Genomic DNA, 16,743 nt, shown 5'->3' on the forward strand with positions numbered 1-16,743 from the left:
GTAATCCATGTTCAAGTGATGTCAACGTTTATTTCTAGGCTCCGTCTCAAACTGCCAAGGAAATACTGTTGCAGACCGGTTATGGAAAGATGCCAAGTGAATTAAAGTCTACCATGATAATGGAAAGTACTTTACATGAGCAAAAGGCAGTTCCAGCCTTCAGTCAAGAAACCAGTGTATCAGTACTGGCATCTACTAAACAGATGAAGACAGCCACAGGCTATGAACCTCTTATATCAACTCCATTGCAGATCAGTGAACAAGACCCCTTCACTACCCATAGAGCAGTCACACCGAAACTAAAGAAACCTGACTCTGCCCGTCAGGAATCCTCTGACTCGAGTGAATTTACATGCATGGAATTTGAGCAGAATCAATCGGGTGAGTTATTTTCGCCGATGTCAAGCCAATTCCTGGTGCCTCCAGACTATGAAGCTGCGTTTTCCGGACACCAGTCTCTGAGAGTCTCTGAGTGTAGCCAGGTGTCTCCCACTGATATGAGTCCAGTTTCGCCCGTCTTCAGTGACTCTCTGTCAGATAAGAGTCAGGTCACGACGACCACCCTGATAGGTCTTGAGTCCGCTTCCAAGTCTGTTACACCTGGATCCGCAGAAGCCTTTGAATTCTCCCCAGACTTTAAGCGAGTGCTCGGTGAATTTGAGAAATCACTCTCTGCATTTGGACCAGATATCCAATCAGATTCCGCCCAAGAAGACTCAGACCTGGAGTTCTTTGACTGCAAAGAAGACTTGTCAGACTTCTTAGAGCCAGAGGATCTGGAGCCAGAGGAACCTGAAGACCTCTACCACATTGAAGAGCCTCCTTCCCCAACCCCCTTCGGCAGCACACCGGAGACAGGCTTCCTCAAAGGGAGCCCTATATACAGCGCACAGTTCCTACGGGTGGATGACCAAAAGCGCTTCTCATCGGGTAGTGAAAGTCTTGGGGATTATGGCATTTATGACAGACCAGAAAGTGAAAGTGAAACTCTACCCACATGTGAAGAGCTTCCCTCCAGGTCGCGGGCAGTGTATGACGACGATGAGTACTCTCTGGAACGGGTAAGAGGTCGAGCATGACGACTGCACCCTGCCCTGGCTTGTGTCCCAGCTTCTCAGGCTGATTGCAGTGTTCCCACAGTCCAGAGAGGACATCAACTCACTCAAACACAAGTACAAAAAGCTTATCAGTGCTGTGTTTGCATGTGTGTATACTTCCAAGACAATACACTGCAAGTCAAACCACTCCAGAGTGGGGCCACTGACCAACACAATGGAATAATCATGGGACAAAATCAGGAATAAGGAATATACTTACCTTTTGAGAATGTTTGCTTGCTGTGTTTGTTAATTATTTTCATATTTTCAGCTAGGGTCTGATACAGTGAAGAGAACCCACAGTACATACGAATACATTCTATAAAAAAAGTGAAATAATTGTCAAACCTTTACTGTCAATACTTCATATTCCACATCAACATTCCATACAGAGGGACTTGTTTAGACTTTAAACACAATTTCTTTGGATTATCGTTTACATATCTTGCATGGCTGGTTTTGTTGAAGGGGTGTTGTACAACTGGGCCTTCTCTTCATCTTCCATCTCCATCACCATTTCATAGAACCTCTCTCATATTTGATTTATTTCTGAAAAGTTATATCAGGTCTATGATAGCCTACTTTTGAATGCCTTTTTGCTATTCCAATGAGAGAAAAGTAAAAAGTCCAACCGAGAAAGAGAAAAGAAGGAACACTGTTGCTTGTTGTTTTGTTCTTGCAGTAACTGTGCCTGCAGTAACTGTGCCTGCAGTAACTATGCAAAATGTGTAACCATGATATAATGATCTATTATGCTCACAATGGCTGTGTGCTGTCTCTCAGGAGATAAATGAGGAGCTAGGGTTGCTGTCATCGGATAACTCAGAGGAAGAGGTGTTAACCTCCAGGGTGGTCCGACGCAGAGTTATCATCCAGGTATCGGGCATCGGAGAGCATGTAGAGGAGTGGGCGCTGCCATAGTGTGCTGTGGTGCTGGGTTTAGATGGGAGTTGACTTTTTGCTTGTGGGTAATTTTGTTGCTGTGCTGAACTTTGGATAATGCCTATGATATACTGGATATATATATATATATATTCATGTTTAGATTTCTGTCTCATTCTCTCTCCGCTTTGTTTTATACTGCACCATCATCTGCCATATAATTTTATTCTGTGACAGATTGATGAAATATTTGTGATGGTAGATAATGGTCGATATGGTAATGCATATGATAATGGTTATTATGGTAATGTAAATGATAATGGCCAATATGGTAATGTATATGATAATGGCCAATATGGTAATGTATACGATAATGGTGATATGGTAACGTATATGATACTGGTTAATACGATAATGTATATGATAATGACCGATATGGTAATGTATATAATAATGGCTGATATGGTAATGTATATGATAATGGTTGATATGGTTATGTATATGATAATGGTTGATATGGTAGTGTATATGATAATGGTTGATATGGTAATGGTTCGAAATGACTGATGTTGGTTTATTTCCCTTTTTGAGTTTGCAATGTTCAAACCGGTTCCTCTGTGTACTTGCCTTAACTCCAGTGTGTGTTTCGGGTCTGTTAAATCAGTGCTTTGACTGTGCATTTACTATGTTCTCTGTCCAGGCGGATGACCTGCCAGACATCCCTCCCCAGACAGTTACAGAAGAACAGTACATGGATGAGCAAGGAAACATGGTAGTCAAGAAGGTAAAGGGACATTTTACACCTACATTCACAGACACTGACCTCTAGAACACTCCCCGATTTACAGTAGAACTAAAAAAAATAAGCTCCCACCAAATGATCTGTTATATCTGTTATAACTCCACCCGGCACAGCCAGAAGAGAGGACTGGCCACCCCACATAGCCTGGTTCCTCTCGAGTTTTTCCTAGCCACCGTGCTTCTACACCTGCATTGCTTGCTGTTTGGGGTTTTAGGCTGGGTTTCTGTACAGCACTTTAAGATATCAGCTGATGTACGAAGGGCTATATAAATAAATTTGATTTGATTTATTACATAACTACTATTTATCAATGATTTTCCCAGGCAAATAAGTGTGTTTGCTCTTATATGGCCGAGTCATGCAGCTCAGTGCTCTACATTCCTCTCTCTCTGGTCTCTCTCCCCCAGATCACACGGAAGGTGATCCGTAAGTACTTCTCTCCAGACGGTGTGGAGAGAGAGGAGGTGACGGTGCAGGGATCTCAGCAGGAGATGGTCAGCGTGGAGGAGGGAGACGGCTTCTCCAAGGTGATGAAGAGGACAGTGGTCCGGAGTGAGGGAGATCAGACTGAGGTCCGTCCGTCCATCTGTCTGTCTGTCTTTGTGTCTATACGTTTACATTTTGGTCATTTAGCAGATGCTCTTATCCAGAGCGACTTACAGTAAGTAGTGAGTGCGTACATGTTTGCATTTTGTTTGTACTGGTAAGGGCTGTGCGGTCACAGTAATTGACTGCTAATTAGCATTAACACATTTAGCATCTCCGGGCTTCCACACATAACCACTGATGCAGACATATGGAATATCTACATTTGAAAAAGTCTAATAAATCCATGTAATATAGCCATAATAAATCCATTATTTATTTTAGACATGTCTAAAGAAACATGATGTAGTCTACAGGTTCTCCTATATGTTTAATTTAGAGTTATTGATGTGACTTTAGTTGTTCTACAAACGTTAAATGTTTAGATTTTTTAATACATTGTTAGGCTGCATGATGCGACTCTAATGATGATTTGGAAAGAAGTCACTTGAAAGGCAGGAGCTCTGCTTTGTTTTTTGCGCAGGCTGTACACACTACATCAGTCACTCATTCACAATTTGACAAGCACTTGATAATGCCAGTGGCGGTGCGCTCCATCACGTGATTGGGGCTTTCTCACAGGCTACAAGTTAAGACAGACTTATCAGGTTGCAACTGCGCGTCCTTATTCAATTCAGAAGTGCATATTGAAGATATTGGAAGAACTGTCTACATTTACTTTTCATCAGCCAACAAGATGAGTAGGCCTAATGAACAGCAAAAGCACTAGCCTATGTCAATCTACTATCCCACATAGTACAAAGGTCGACCTGTTTTATTCTGTGCGAGAAATAAATATTCCAAACATACTCTGGGACAGTTGTGGGATGTGATAGATCCCAAATTAATATGCAATTTGCTGATACTACAGATCAGAACGTTTAGCTTAAAATGTTGATAAACTAGTAGGCTATTTCTTCACATTTTAAGCACAGCAGAACGCAGATGGTAGTAGGATATAAGTGTGAATGTTCCATTCGAGGAAAACACCATTGTCAAAAGTGACCACAAATGCCATTACGCAATTAATGCTTTTATTATAAAGGTGCATTTTTATAGCAAAATATTCTTCCCCAAACTTGAAAGTCCCGCGTTGCTTATGTATGCCAGTTAGGCTCTACACCCCTTGTAAAGCGGATTCATGTGCTTCATATTAAGAAGTTATTAGGCTCCAGACCTTATTAAAACATATAGGACTATGGGCTAGGCTTCATGAGGTGTGATACTAACCTTATTAAAACATATAGGACTATGGGCTAGGCTTCATGAGGTGTGATACTAACCTTATTAAAACATATAGGCCTATGGGCTAGGCTACATGAGGTGTGATACTAACCTTATTAAAACATATAGGACTATGGGCTAGGCTTCATGAGGTGTGATACTAACCTTATTAAAACATATAGGACTATGGGCTAGGCTAGATGAGGTGTGATACTAACCTTATTAAAACATATAGACCTATGGGCTAGGCTTCATGAGGTGTGATACTAACCTTATTAAAACATATAGGCCTATGGGCTAGGCTAGATGAGGTGTGATACTAACCTTATTAAAGCATATAGGCCTATGGGCTAGGCTACATGAGGTGTGATACTAACCTTATTAAAACATATAGACCTATGGGCTAGGCTACATGAGGTGTGATACTAACCTTATTAAAACATATAGACCTATGGGCTAGGCTACATGAGGGGTGATACTAACCTTATTAGAACATATAGACCTATGGGCTAGGCTTCATGAGGTGTGATACTAACCTTATTAAAACATATAGGTCTATGGGCTAGGCTACATGAGGGGTGATACTAACCTTATTAGAACATATAGACCTATGGGCTAGGCTACATGAGGTGTGATACTAACCTTATTAAAACATATAGACCTATGGGCTAGGCTACATGAGGGGTGATACTAACCTTATTAGAACATATAGACCTATGGGCTAGGCTTCATGAGGTGTGATACTAACCTTATTAAAACATATAGGTCTATGGGCTAGGCTACATGAGGTGTGATACTAACCTTATTAAAACATATAGGCCTATGGGCTAGGCTAGATGAGGTGTGATACTAACCTTATTAAAGCATATAGGCCTATGGGCTAGGCTACATGAGGTGTGATACTAACCTTATTAAAACATATAGACCTATGGGCTAGGCTACATGAGGTGTGATACTAACCTTATTAAAACATATAGGCCTATGGGCTAGGCTACATGAGGTGTGATACTAACCTTATTAAAACATATAGACCTATGGGCTAGGCTACATGAGGTGTGATACTAACCTTATTAAAACATATAGACCTATGGGCTAGGCTACATGAGGGGTGATACTAACCTTATTAGAACATATAGACCTATGGGCTAGGCTTCATGAGGTGTGATACTAACCTTATTAAAACATATAGGACTATGGGCTAGGCTACATGAGGTGTGATACTAACCTTATTAAAACATATAGACCTATGGGCTAGGCTACATGAGGTGTGATACTAACCTTATTAAAACATATAGGCCTATGGGCTAGGCTACATGAGGTGTGATACTAACCTTATTAAAACATATAGACCTATGGGCTAGGCTACATGAGGTGTGATACTAACCTTATTAAAACATATAGACCTATGGGCTAGGCTACATGAGGGGTGATACTAACCTTATTAGAACATATAGACCTATGGGCTAGGCTTCATGAGGTGTGATACTAACCTTATTAAAACATATAGGACTATGGGCTAGGCTACATGAGGTGTGATACTAACCTTATTAAAACATATAGGCCTATGGGCTAGGCTTCATGAGGTGTGATACTAACCTTATTAAAACATATAGACCTATGGGCTAGGCTACATGAGGGGTGATACTAACCTTATTAGAACATATAGACCTATGGGCTAGGCTTCATGAGGTGTGATACTAACCTTATTAAAACATATAGGACTATGGGCTAGGCTACATGAGGTGTGATACTAACCTTATTAAAACATATAGACCTATGGGCTAGGCTACATGAGGTGTGATACTAACCTTATTAAAACATATAGGCCTATGGGCTAGGCTACATGAGGTGTGATACTAACCTTATTAAAACATATAGACCTATGGGCTAGGCTACATGAGGTGTGATACTAACCTTATTAAAACATATAGACCTATGGGCTAGGCTACATGAGGGGTGATACTAACCTTATTAGAACATATAGACCTATGGGCTAGGCTTCATGAGGTGTGATACTAACCTTATTAAAACATATAGGACTATGGGCTAGGCTACATGAGGTGTGATACTAACCTTATTAAAACATATAGGCCTATGGGCTAGGCTTCATGAGGTGTGATACTAACCTTATTAAAACATATAGACCTATGGGCTAGGCTACATGAGGTGTGATACTAACCTTATTTAAACATATAGGCCTATGGGCTAGGCTACATGAGGTGTGATACTAACCTTATTAAAACATATAGGCCTATGGGCTAGGCTACATGAGGTGTGATACTAACCTTATTAAAACATATAGGCCTATGGGCTAGGCTACATGAGGTGTGATACTAACCTTAATAAAACATATAGGCCTATGGGCTAGGCTACATGAGGTGTGATACTAACCTTATTAAAACATATAGGCCTATGGGCTAGGCTACATGAGGTGTGATACTAACCTTATTAAAACATATAGGCCTATGGGCTAGGCTACATGAGGTGTGATACTAACCTTATTAAAACATATGGGCCTATGGGCTAGGCTACATGAGGTGTGATACTAACCTTATCAAAACATATAGGTCTATGGGCTAGGCTACATGAGGTGTGATACTAACCTTATTAAAGCATATAGGCCTATGGGCTAGGCTAGATGAGGTGTGATACTAACCTTATTAAAACATATAGACCTATGGGCTAGGCTACATGAGGTGTGATACTAACCTTATTAAAGCATATAGGCCTATGGGCTAGGCTAGATGAGGTGTGATACTAACCTTATTAAAACATATAGACCTATGGGCTAGGCTACATGAGGGGTGATACTAACCTTATTAAAGCATATAGGCCTATGGGCTAGGCTACATGAGGTGTGCGACTATGATTAAGTCGCGAAAAAAGTTGTTTCTTTTGCTCGGCATCATTCACAAGTGTTAATATATATTTTAGAATGGTTTAGAATGGACCATTATCATGCACCTGTATCGAAACAGGGGCATCAGGGAAAAATACATGTAATCTATGCACTTAAATTGCGAATGGAGGTCTCTTTTCTCCGTGGTTTATTTTCATGCCTGCCAGGTAGGCTGTACCCCTGTAAGCAATGTGCTTTAATATTAGGAAAGTTGAGAAATAAATATAGTAGGCCTAGCCTATAGAAAGCTGATCCCTCTCTTTTTAGTAGAGGCCATCATTCTGATTTCTCGTGCAAATGCTTGGCCTATAGAAACTTGAGAACTTGAGCTCTCATGAAGTGTTTGAATCGATTTTCATTGATGTCAGAGTGATTAGAGGGACAATAGAGTGCTGAGTACCAGGCAGTTAGCAAGTGTGTTAGGCTACTAATGACCAGCAGCAGCATCAGAGCTTCGAGAAGCCTAATTACCGTGACTATACAGTCACGTGAAATTTGACTGCCTTCATGACTGCCGGTGTGGAGGTAATACAGTCAACGTGACAGCCCTAGTACTGGACCCCCATGGGAATCGAACCCACGTCTCTGGCATTGCAAATGCCAAGTGTCTATTGTCTTTCTTTGGGGTCAATATTCCATTGTTTCTGAAAACTATTGAGTATTACATGCAAGAACCATTTCAATGGCAATATACTTATGCAGTATACTAGATACTGTAGATATCTGTCAGCTAGAACACTACACCTCCCATAACCCCCTGTGCTACAGGTCACCTTTTTCTGGATCAAAATGCACAGCTTCATGGACCCAGGGGGTTTTTATGGATCAAAATGTGGCTTAGGCGGTGGGCGTGGCAGCGCATTGGTACCAACCATTAGTATGTGTGTAACGGGGGCTGAGCTGTAGCGGAGTTTGTGAGGCAAGGCCGGATCCAGAAGGGGCCCGTGGCCAGGTAATTTTTACAAAAACATCTGTAGAGTCAGAATGTTTTGAGCTCTATGATACTCACAAGCGTCGTTAGAAGGTAAAGGGTTCTTCTACATAAAGTTCAGAGGAAATCCCAGGACATTCAGTAGTGTCTATAATGCTGTATAAGCTCACGTAGTTGCTGTCACAAACTCGACACAGTTGTCACTGACTAGTTGGATATTCATTTCCCACTGAGCAAACCATTTCTGTTCTTCATGTAATTCATTTTGATCAGGTTTTTGCTTTGGCTGATCTTATTTTCTTTACTGACATTTGTCAAGGAAACTCATGAATGCAACTGTCAAATAGTTTTGTGTTCGACTAAGCTAACATATAGAATAGTTTTAAGATGGCCATACCATAGATCATTTAGCTAGTTGATTTGGAATTTTAGGACCCCTTTAGGTATCAAACAAATAAAAATGATTTGATAAATTATTACATTTGGCCTTTACTACTGTAGCCCATAGAAACACACTGAATAACAAATCCATAAAAAAATAATAATGAGGAATAAGGATTTGAAGTGTCTGTCCTACAGTATATCTAGGAGATATAAGAAAGCTCAGGAAATATTTTTGTTTTTTGGAAGAAAAAAAAACGTATTTCTGTTGCCACAAAACTACCTCCATACTTCCATTTGTTTGTATGGGTTACTTTCAGGCGAGTCCCGTCTTTCCATAGAGTTGTCATAACCGCTCGGACGCTATAGACGTTTTCGTGAAAAGAGGGATTTTCAGGATGTCTCCTGGTCTGACAACACCACTGTAGCTCGTGGATTGAGATTCAGCCAACCTGATATCTCCAGCTTAAACTGAAGGATTTTGATGAGGATTGTTTTATTATGTTACATAGATTGACGCACGGGTGCATCAATAGACTCTTAAGGAATAATTATTGAAGGTCTTATAAATTAATGATATATACCCATTGATTCTTGAAGAATATAACTTAGAAATGAGCTTAGATGAATAGTCATAAACCATCGGAACCCAAACTATAAGCTTGTTTTACTCCAATGTTTGTAAATAAATGTTAACAGGCACTATTTAGCCTCAAAACATGTTTAAAACTATAATTTTGATATCATGGATGGGCAGTCCTTGCATCCATAGCTCTGTCTATGAATTTGAGAGTGGTTCAATTTCTCCAGCCCCATCCCTCTGCTTTTTAACGAAACAGGTGCACTTTGTTATTGTTACAACTGCCTATTGCCTCTTTAAATGTTTGAATGAAACCCTTTTTAATCATTTAATGTTTGGAGTATATATGCATGCTGACCGAGTTAGACCTTTTGATTTGAAATACTGTATGATTAATATATTCTAAACCTTAATTTGCCTTAAATCTGTCTACTGAGCCCTTTGTACTGAGATCCTTTGCATGGCCCTTGTGTGGTCAACCTCTGGCTACACCACAGTATATCATGTATCCTTATTTGCTACAGAGTGTACAGTGCATTCGGAAAGTATTCAGACCCCTGCACTTTTTTTCACATTTTGTTACGATACAGCCTTATTCTAAAATTGATCAAGAATTTTTAAAATTCTAAGTTATTAAAAATAAAAACAGAAATACCTTATTTACATACGTATTCAGACCCTTTGCTATGAGACTCAAAATTGAGCTCAGGTGCATCCTGTTTCCATTGATCATCCTTAAGATGTTTCCACAACTTGATTCCACAACTCCACCTGTGGTAAATTCAATTGATTGGACATTTTTTGGAAAGGCACACACCTGTCTATATAAGGTCCCACAGTTGACAGTGCATGTCAGATCAAAAACCAAGCCATGAGGTCCAAGGACCTCATGTAGAGCTCCGAAACAGGATTGTGGGAAAGGTACCAAAACATTTTGGAAGCATTGAAGATCCCCAAGAACGCAGTGGCCTCCATCATTTTTAAATGGAAGAAGTGTGGAACCACCAAGACTCTTCCTAGAGCTGGTCACTCTGACAGAGCTCTGAAGTTCTTCTGTGGAGATGGGAGAACCTTCCAGAAGGACAACCATCTCTGCAGCACTCAATCAATCAGGCCTTTATGGTAGAGTGGCCAGACGGAAGCCACTCCCCAGTAAAAGGCACATGACAGTCCGCTTGGAATTTGTCAAGGGGCACCTAAAGGACTCTGACCATGAGAAACAAGATTCTCTGGTCTGATGAAACCAACTCTTTGGCCTGAATGCCAAGTGACATGTCTGGAGGAAACCTTGCACCATCCCTACCGTGAAGCTTGGTGGTGGCAGCATCATGCTGTGGGGATGTATTTCAGCATCAGGAACTGGGAGAATAGTCGGGATCGAGGGAAAGATGAACAGAGCAAAGTACAGAGATCCTTGATGACAACCTGCTCCAGAGAGCTTAGGACCTCAGACTGGGTCGAAGGTTCCTGTCCAACAGGACAAGGACAACGACTCTAAGCACACAGCCAAGACAACGCAGGAGTAGCTTCGGTACAAGTTTCTGAATGTCCCAGAGCCCGGACTTGAACCCGATCAAATATCTCTGGTGAGACCTGAAAATAGCTGTGCAGCAATACTCCCCATCCAACCTGACTGAGCTTGAGAGGATCTGCTGAGAATAATGGGAGAAACTTCAGACTATGGCACACACATACAAGTGTGCCAAGTTTGTAGCGTCATACCAGAGAAGACTCAAGGCTGTAATTGCTGCCAAAGGTGCTTCAATAAAGTACTGAGTAAAGGGTCTGAATACTTGTGTAAATGTGATAATTCTGTTAGTTTGTTTGTAAAAATGTCTAAAAAACTGTTTTTGCTTTGTCATTATGGGTTATTGCATGTAGCTTGATGAGGAAAAAAAAATATTTTAACCATTTTAAAATAAGGCTTTAATGTAACAAAATGTGGAAAATGTCAAGGGGTCTGAATACTTTCCGAATGCAGTGTAAATCAGTTAGCTTAGAACCCTATGTTTGACCTCTCCAGTTGACCTTCTCGGAGCCCCTTGCCCTGGGGGCCAACACGGCCTCGGAGATTGAGTCAGAGCAGGCGCAGGGTCGAAAGGTCAGCAAGGTGGTCAAGACGACGGTGGTGAGGGGCGAGAGGATGGAGAAGCAGACAGGTGACCCCTCGCTGGCCGCAGACCTCCCCTCGGCCAAACAGGACTTTGAGAAGGTCAGTAGGTTGAGGAAGGCCAGTTATGATATAAAGCCAGGAAAGTATTTTCTACCTCAGTGGCTCGAGCAGAGCAGGTTGAGCTGGATCAAGTGTTGTAAGGGATACTATGCCTGGAACATAATGCTGAATGCTTAGAGCTTTATAGCATGCCATTGAAATGGTTATTGACTGACATGTTTGTTACTGTATGACCTGGTAAAACCTTATTGAAGACTTAACTCAACTCTAAGAACAGACACAGGGGTTTTGGTGTTTGATGTTCTTTTCCTTGTTCTGTCACATCCAGGCATTGAGTTATGCTGGAGGCTTTGGGAAAGTTCAACTTCCCCATTTAGTAGAAAAAGAGGTTGTGAAGGAGGATGGTTCTGTGGTCAAAAGGTTTGAGAACAGCATGGGAGTGTTCATTAATTGACCCAAGGTGTCCATGTTTGTACACTCCTGTTAGTTTTTTTTGAGTGATTTATCTGAAAGCATGATGTAAATACCTCTTTCTTAACATTTAGTTGACATGCTTAGATAAAATGCTAAGATTCGGACCTGGGTAAGTTACCCATCGAAGGGCGTGTTTAAGATGACTCATACGGTTGCTGTTGGTGATGGTAGAGAGAAGGCTAACCTGCATGGATTTTTTTGAGACATAGATTAGCTCGAATGGTTTGGGTCACTATGACCAGTGACCAAAGTTAGAGTTAGTTTCAGTCAAAAGCCTGTCAATGAAGCTTTGACAAAACGTTCAGGTTCTTTTGGAATTATTGGTTAACCAAGTCTAATAAACTCTCTCTTCCATCTCTCACTCTTTCTCCCATCTCCTTATCTCCCTCCCTCCCTTGTCTTTTCTCTGTCCCATCTCCAGAACCCAGATGCGTAAGTCTCGTACCCAGAAGAGGACTGTGGCGATGGATGCCCAGGGTAAGCATGTGCACCTGGAGCGGCTGGACGACACCCCAGAGACCCTGCAACCCGATGCCCTTCAGCAACACCTGCACTTGCTGCTCCAACGCTATTGCGCCAAGGAGGAGGAGGGAGGAGAGAAGGAGAAAGTGGAGGAGAGGAGAAAGAAGAAGTGATGGGCTTTTTTGATTTGCTGGCTGAGTTGTGTGTCTTCCCTTTTGGCCTCGCCCCCAATGCTACATAAACCTCCTATCCACAAAAAACCCATGAAGTCTTGTAAGCTATTATCTACCACAACTCTGACCCCTCGATGACCCCTAATGACCCTTAACCTTTACCAGCCAGACTTCCCCTGCTAAAGACACTGGATTACGTTTTGGTTTCAATTTTTGTTTTTACCTTTTAGTGGCAAATAATAACAGTTTATTATTTTATTTTTTTGCTTTTGACTTGTTTCCAGTTTTTTTTGTTGCTCATTTTGTGACCAAAGATGGCACCCCCTTTCTCGTCGGGTGACTTAGAATATTTTTTTGTTGTCGTTATCCTTTTGTTTGGTTCTTGTAGTTTTTGGCTGCTGTGGTACAATAGAAAAGAACAACACAAAAAAATGCAACGAATGAAAACAGCTACAGGAAATGTATGAAGAGGGTGCACCTGGCACGTTTGCCTCATGCAGAGGCCTCTTTCTGAAGGAACGATTGTAAACATTTGTAAATAGAGAAGACTGGTAGAAAACAAAACAAACAGCAATTCAAAAGCATTTGTTACATTTGTCCCACGGTACCTGCTGTACACGTATGTGTACCAATCTGTTCTGTGGTCAAGGGTGAAGGGTCTTGACCCTTTTCATCCGACTATCAAGAGATTGTTACATAGGAGTCCGTTGTCATAAACAGTTTTGGAGAGATACTGCTTTAAAGGAGTGAATGCCATAGTCTTTCATCAAGGACTTTTGAATCAGATGAGCGCAAATACGCTGTGATCTGAACCCCCATTTTACTGAAGCAAATCATCCCCATATAACCCTCCACTACAGTTCAGTTCACTACTTTAAAAAGTTGGCTCAAGATGGTTACGTGTGTAATGATGTGGTGTCGTTTGTTTTACATGAGCTTTGTGAACACACATTCAGCCCCAGGTACTGCCCCAGGTACTGCCCCAGGTACTGCCCCAGGTACAGCCCCAGGTACAGCCCCAGGTACGGCCCCAGGTACTGCCCCAGGTACAGCCCCAGGTACAGCCCCAGGTACTGCCCCAGGTACTGCCCCAGGTACAGCCCCAGGTACTGCCCCAGGTACGGCCCCAGGTACTGTCCCCATCTCCCTGTTTTTCTCTGTCTGTTTCTGTCTTATGGGTGTTGTGTAGTCAAACTTCCTTCTGAGCAGTGCATCAGACTGCTGCCACCTATGTGTGTGTGTGTGTGTGTGTGTGTGCGTGTGCGCGCACGTATGTACGTGAGTGTGTTTGTGTGTTAGTTCATAGAATCCTCACTGATATTGCGATCTGCCATTTTCAAAATAAATTATCCAGAATGTTCTCTTTTCTTGTCCTTCATGTACGCTCTTTTATCTTCCATTACTACACCTACAGGTCATAACACTAGGTACGTCGCCCCTCCTTCCCTCCCATGACTACACCTACAGGTCATAACACTAGGTACGTCGCCCCTCCTTCCCTCCCATTACTACACCTACAGGTCATAACACTAGGTACGTCGCCCCTCCTTCCCTCCCATTACTACACCTACAGGTCATAACACTAGGTACGTCGCCCCTCCTTCCCTCCCATTACTACACCTACAGGTCATAACACTAGGTACGTCGCCCCTCCTTCCCTCCCATTACTACACCTACAGGTCATAACACTAGGTAACGTCGCCCCTCCTTCCCTCCCATTACTACACCTACAGGTCATAACACTAGGTACGTCATAACACTAGGTACGTCGCCCCTCCCCCTCCTTCCCTCCCATGACTACACCTACAGGTCATAACACTAGGTACGTCGCCCCTCCTTCCCTACACCTACAGGTCATAACACTAGGTACGTCGCCCCTCCTTCCCTCCCATTACTACACCTATAGGTCATAACACTAGGTACGTCGCCCCTCCTTCCCTCCCACTACTACACCTACAGGTCATAGCACTAGGTACGTCGCCCCTCCTTCCCTACACCTACAGGTCATAACACTAGGTCGCCCCTCCTTCCCTCCCGTCGTCCCTTCTTCCCTCCCATTACTACACCTATAGGTCATAACACTAGTCATAACACGTCGCCCCTTCTTCCCTCCCATTACTACACCTACAGGTCATAACACTAGGTACGTCGCCCCTCCTTCCTCCCATTACTACACCCCCTTCTTCCTTCCCATTACTACACCTATAGGTCATAACACTAGGTACGTCGCCCCTCCTTCCCTCCCATTACTACACCTACAGGTCATAACACTAGGTACGTCGCCCCTCCTTCCCTACACCTATAGGTCATAACACTAGGTACGTCGCCCCTCCTTCCCTCCCATTACTACACCTACAGGTCATAACACTAGGTACGTCGCCCCTCCTTCCCTCCCATACACCCGCCCTCCTTCCCTCCCATTACTACACCTACAGGTCATAACACTAGGTAACACTACGTCGCCCCTCCTTCCCTCCCATTACTACACCTATAGGTCATAACACTAGGTACGTCGCCCCTCCTTCCCTACACCTACAGGTCATAACACTAGGTACGTCGCCCCTTCTTCCCTCCCATTACTACACCTACAGGTCATAACACTAGGTACGTCGCCCCTTCTTCCCTCCCATTACTACACCTATAGGTCATAACACTAGGTACGTCGCCCCTCCTTCCCTCCCATTACTACACCTACAGGTCATAACACTAGGTACGTCGCCCCTCCTTCCCTACACCTATAGGTCATAACACTAGGTACGTCGCCCCTCCTTCCCTCCCATTACTACACCTACAGGTCATAACACTAGGTACGTCGCCCCTCCTTCCCTCCCATTACTACACCTACAGGTCATAACACTAGGTACGTCGCCCCTCCTTCCCTCCCATTACTACACCTACAGGTCATAACACTAGGTACGTCGCCCCTCCTTCCCTCCCATTACTACACCTACAGGTCATAACACTAGGTACGTCGCCCCTCCTTCCCTCCCATTACTACACCTACAGGTCATAACACTAGGTACGTCGCCCCTCCTTCCCTCCCATTACTACACCTACAGGTCATAACACTAGGTACGTCGCCCCTCCTTCCCTCCCATTACTACACCTACAGGTCATAACACTAGGTAACACGTCGCCCCTCCTTCCCTCCCATTACTACACCTACAGGTCATAACACTAGGTACGTCGCCCCTCCTTCCCTCCCATTACTACACCTACAGGTCATAACACTAGGTACGTAGCCCCTCCTTCCCTCCCATTACTACACCTACAGGTCATAACACTAGGTACGTCGCCCCTCCTTCCCTCCCATTACTACACCTATAGGTCATAACACTAGGTACGTCGCCCCTCCTTCCCTACACCTACAGGTCATAACACTAGGTACGTCGCCCCTCCTTCCCTTCCATTACTACACCTATAGGTCATAACACTAGGTACGTCGCCCCTCCTTCCCTACACCTACAGGTCATAACACTAGGTACGTCGCCCCTCCTTCCCTACCATGAGTCACTTGTGCGTGCCATCTCACCCATCTATCAATGACATTGATTAAAGGTAGACTCTGCAATATGACGAGGATGCAGAAAGTAAACATAGTGGGTCAATTTCCACAACAACTAAGAGCGTTGAAGCGTGAGGCTCAACTTCTCTGCTGTTTTGGTCCTGTGGCTTCCACTCTGTGGACAGCCTGAAGCAAACCTGTGCACATGTGCAGATACTGGGTGTGACTATGTGAGAGCAAAGTCTTGCATCACACTATCTGCGGTGCTGCTCGTGGCAACATCATTTCATTGAGTCTTTCTTTAAGCCTGTTAAGATTTGTACAAGCAAGTATAGGACAGAGAGAGACCAGTGTAGTTGTTCTGTTTAATTTGCTGTTGTTGATTAGATTTTTTTCTGTTGGTTTTATGGTATCCAATAAATGGTGATAAGATCGGCACATCATCTTGAGTTTCTGACAGATTATTTTTGGTCTGCTTCGTGTTTGCATGTGTTGGTAGCGTGGAGATGGAAGATCCTTTATCATTGGCCCTTTGACATGCATTATTTCTTGCTCAATGGTATGTTTCCACAATC

At 43.0% G+C, this 16,743-nt stretch overlaps 1 protein-coding gene across 1 annotated transcript in view; it reads left to right on the forward strand.

Annotated features, from left to right (window-relative positions):
* Positions 1–14,023, forward strand: part of LOC135516424 (ankyrin-2-like) — a 152,212-nt gene extending 138,189 nt beyond the window's left edge. Inside the window, exons 45-51 of the mRNA XM_064940725.1 lie at positions 39–1,061; positions 1,881–1,973; positions 2,680–2,763; positions 3,189–3,353; positions 11,405–11,593; positions 11,883–11,974; positions 12,450–14,023. Coding sequence (XP_064796797.1) covers positions 39–1,061; positions 1,881–1,973; positions 2,680–2,763; positions 3,189–3,353; positions 11,405–11,593; positions 11,883–11,974; positions 12,450–12,663 — 1,860 coding nt within the window. The 3' untranslated portion in view covers positions 12,664–14,023. The remainder of the gene's footprint in view (positions 1–38; positions 1,062–1,880; positions 1,974–2,679; positions 2,764–3,188; positions 3,354–11,404; positions 11,594–11,882; positions 11,975–12,449) is intronic.
* The last annotated feature ends 2,720 nt before the right edge of the window (positions 14,024–16,743 follow it).

Source organism: Oncorhynchus masou, chromosome 27 (assembly GCF_036934945.1).
Source record: "Oncorhynchus masou masou isolate Uvic2021 chromosome 27, UVic_Omas_1.1, whole genome shotgun sequence".
Classification (NCBI taxonomy): domain Eukaryota; kingdom Metazoa; phylum Chordata; class Actinopteri; order Salmoniformes; family Salmonidae; genus Oncorhynchus; species Oncorhynchus masou.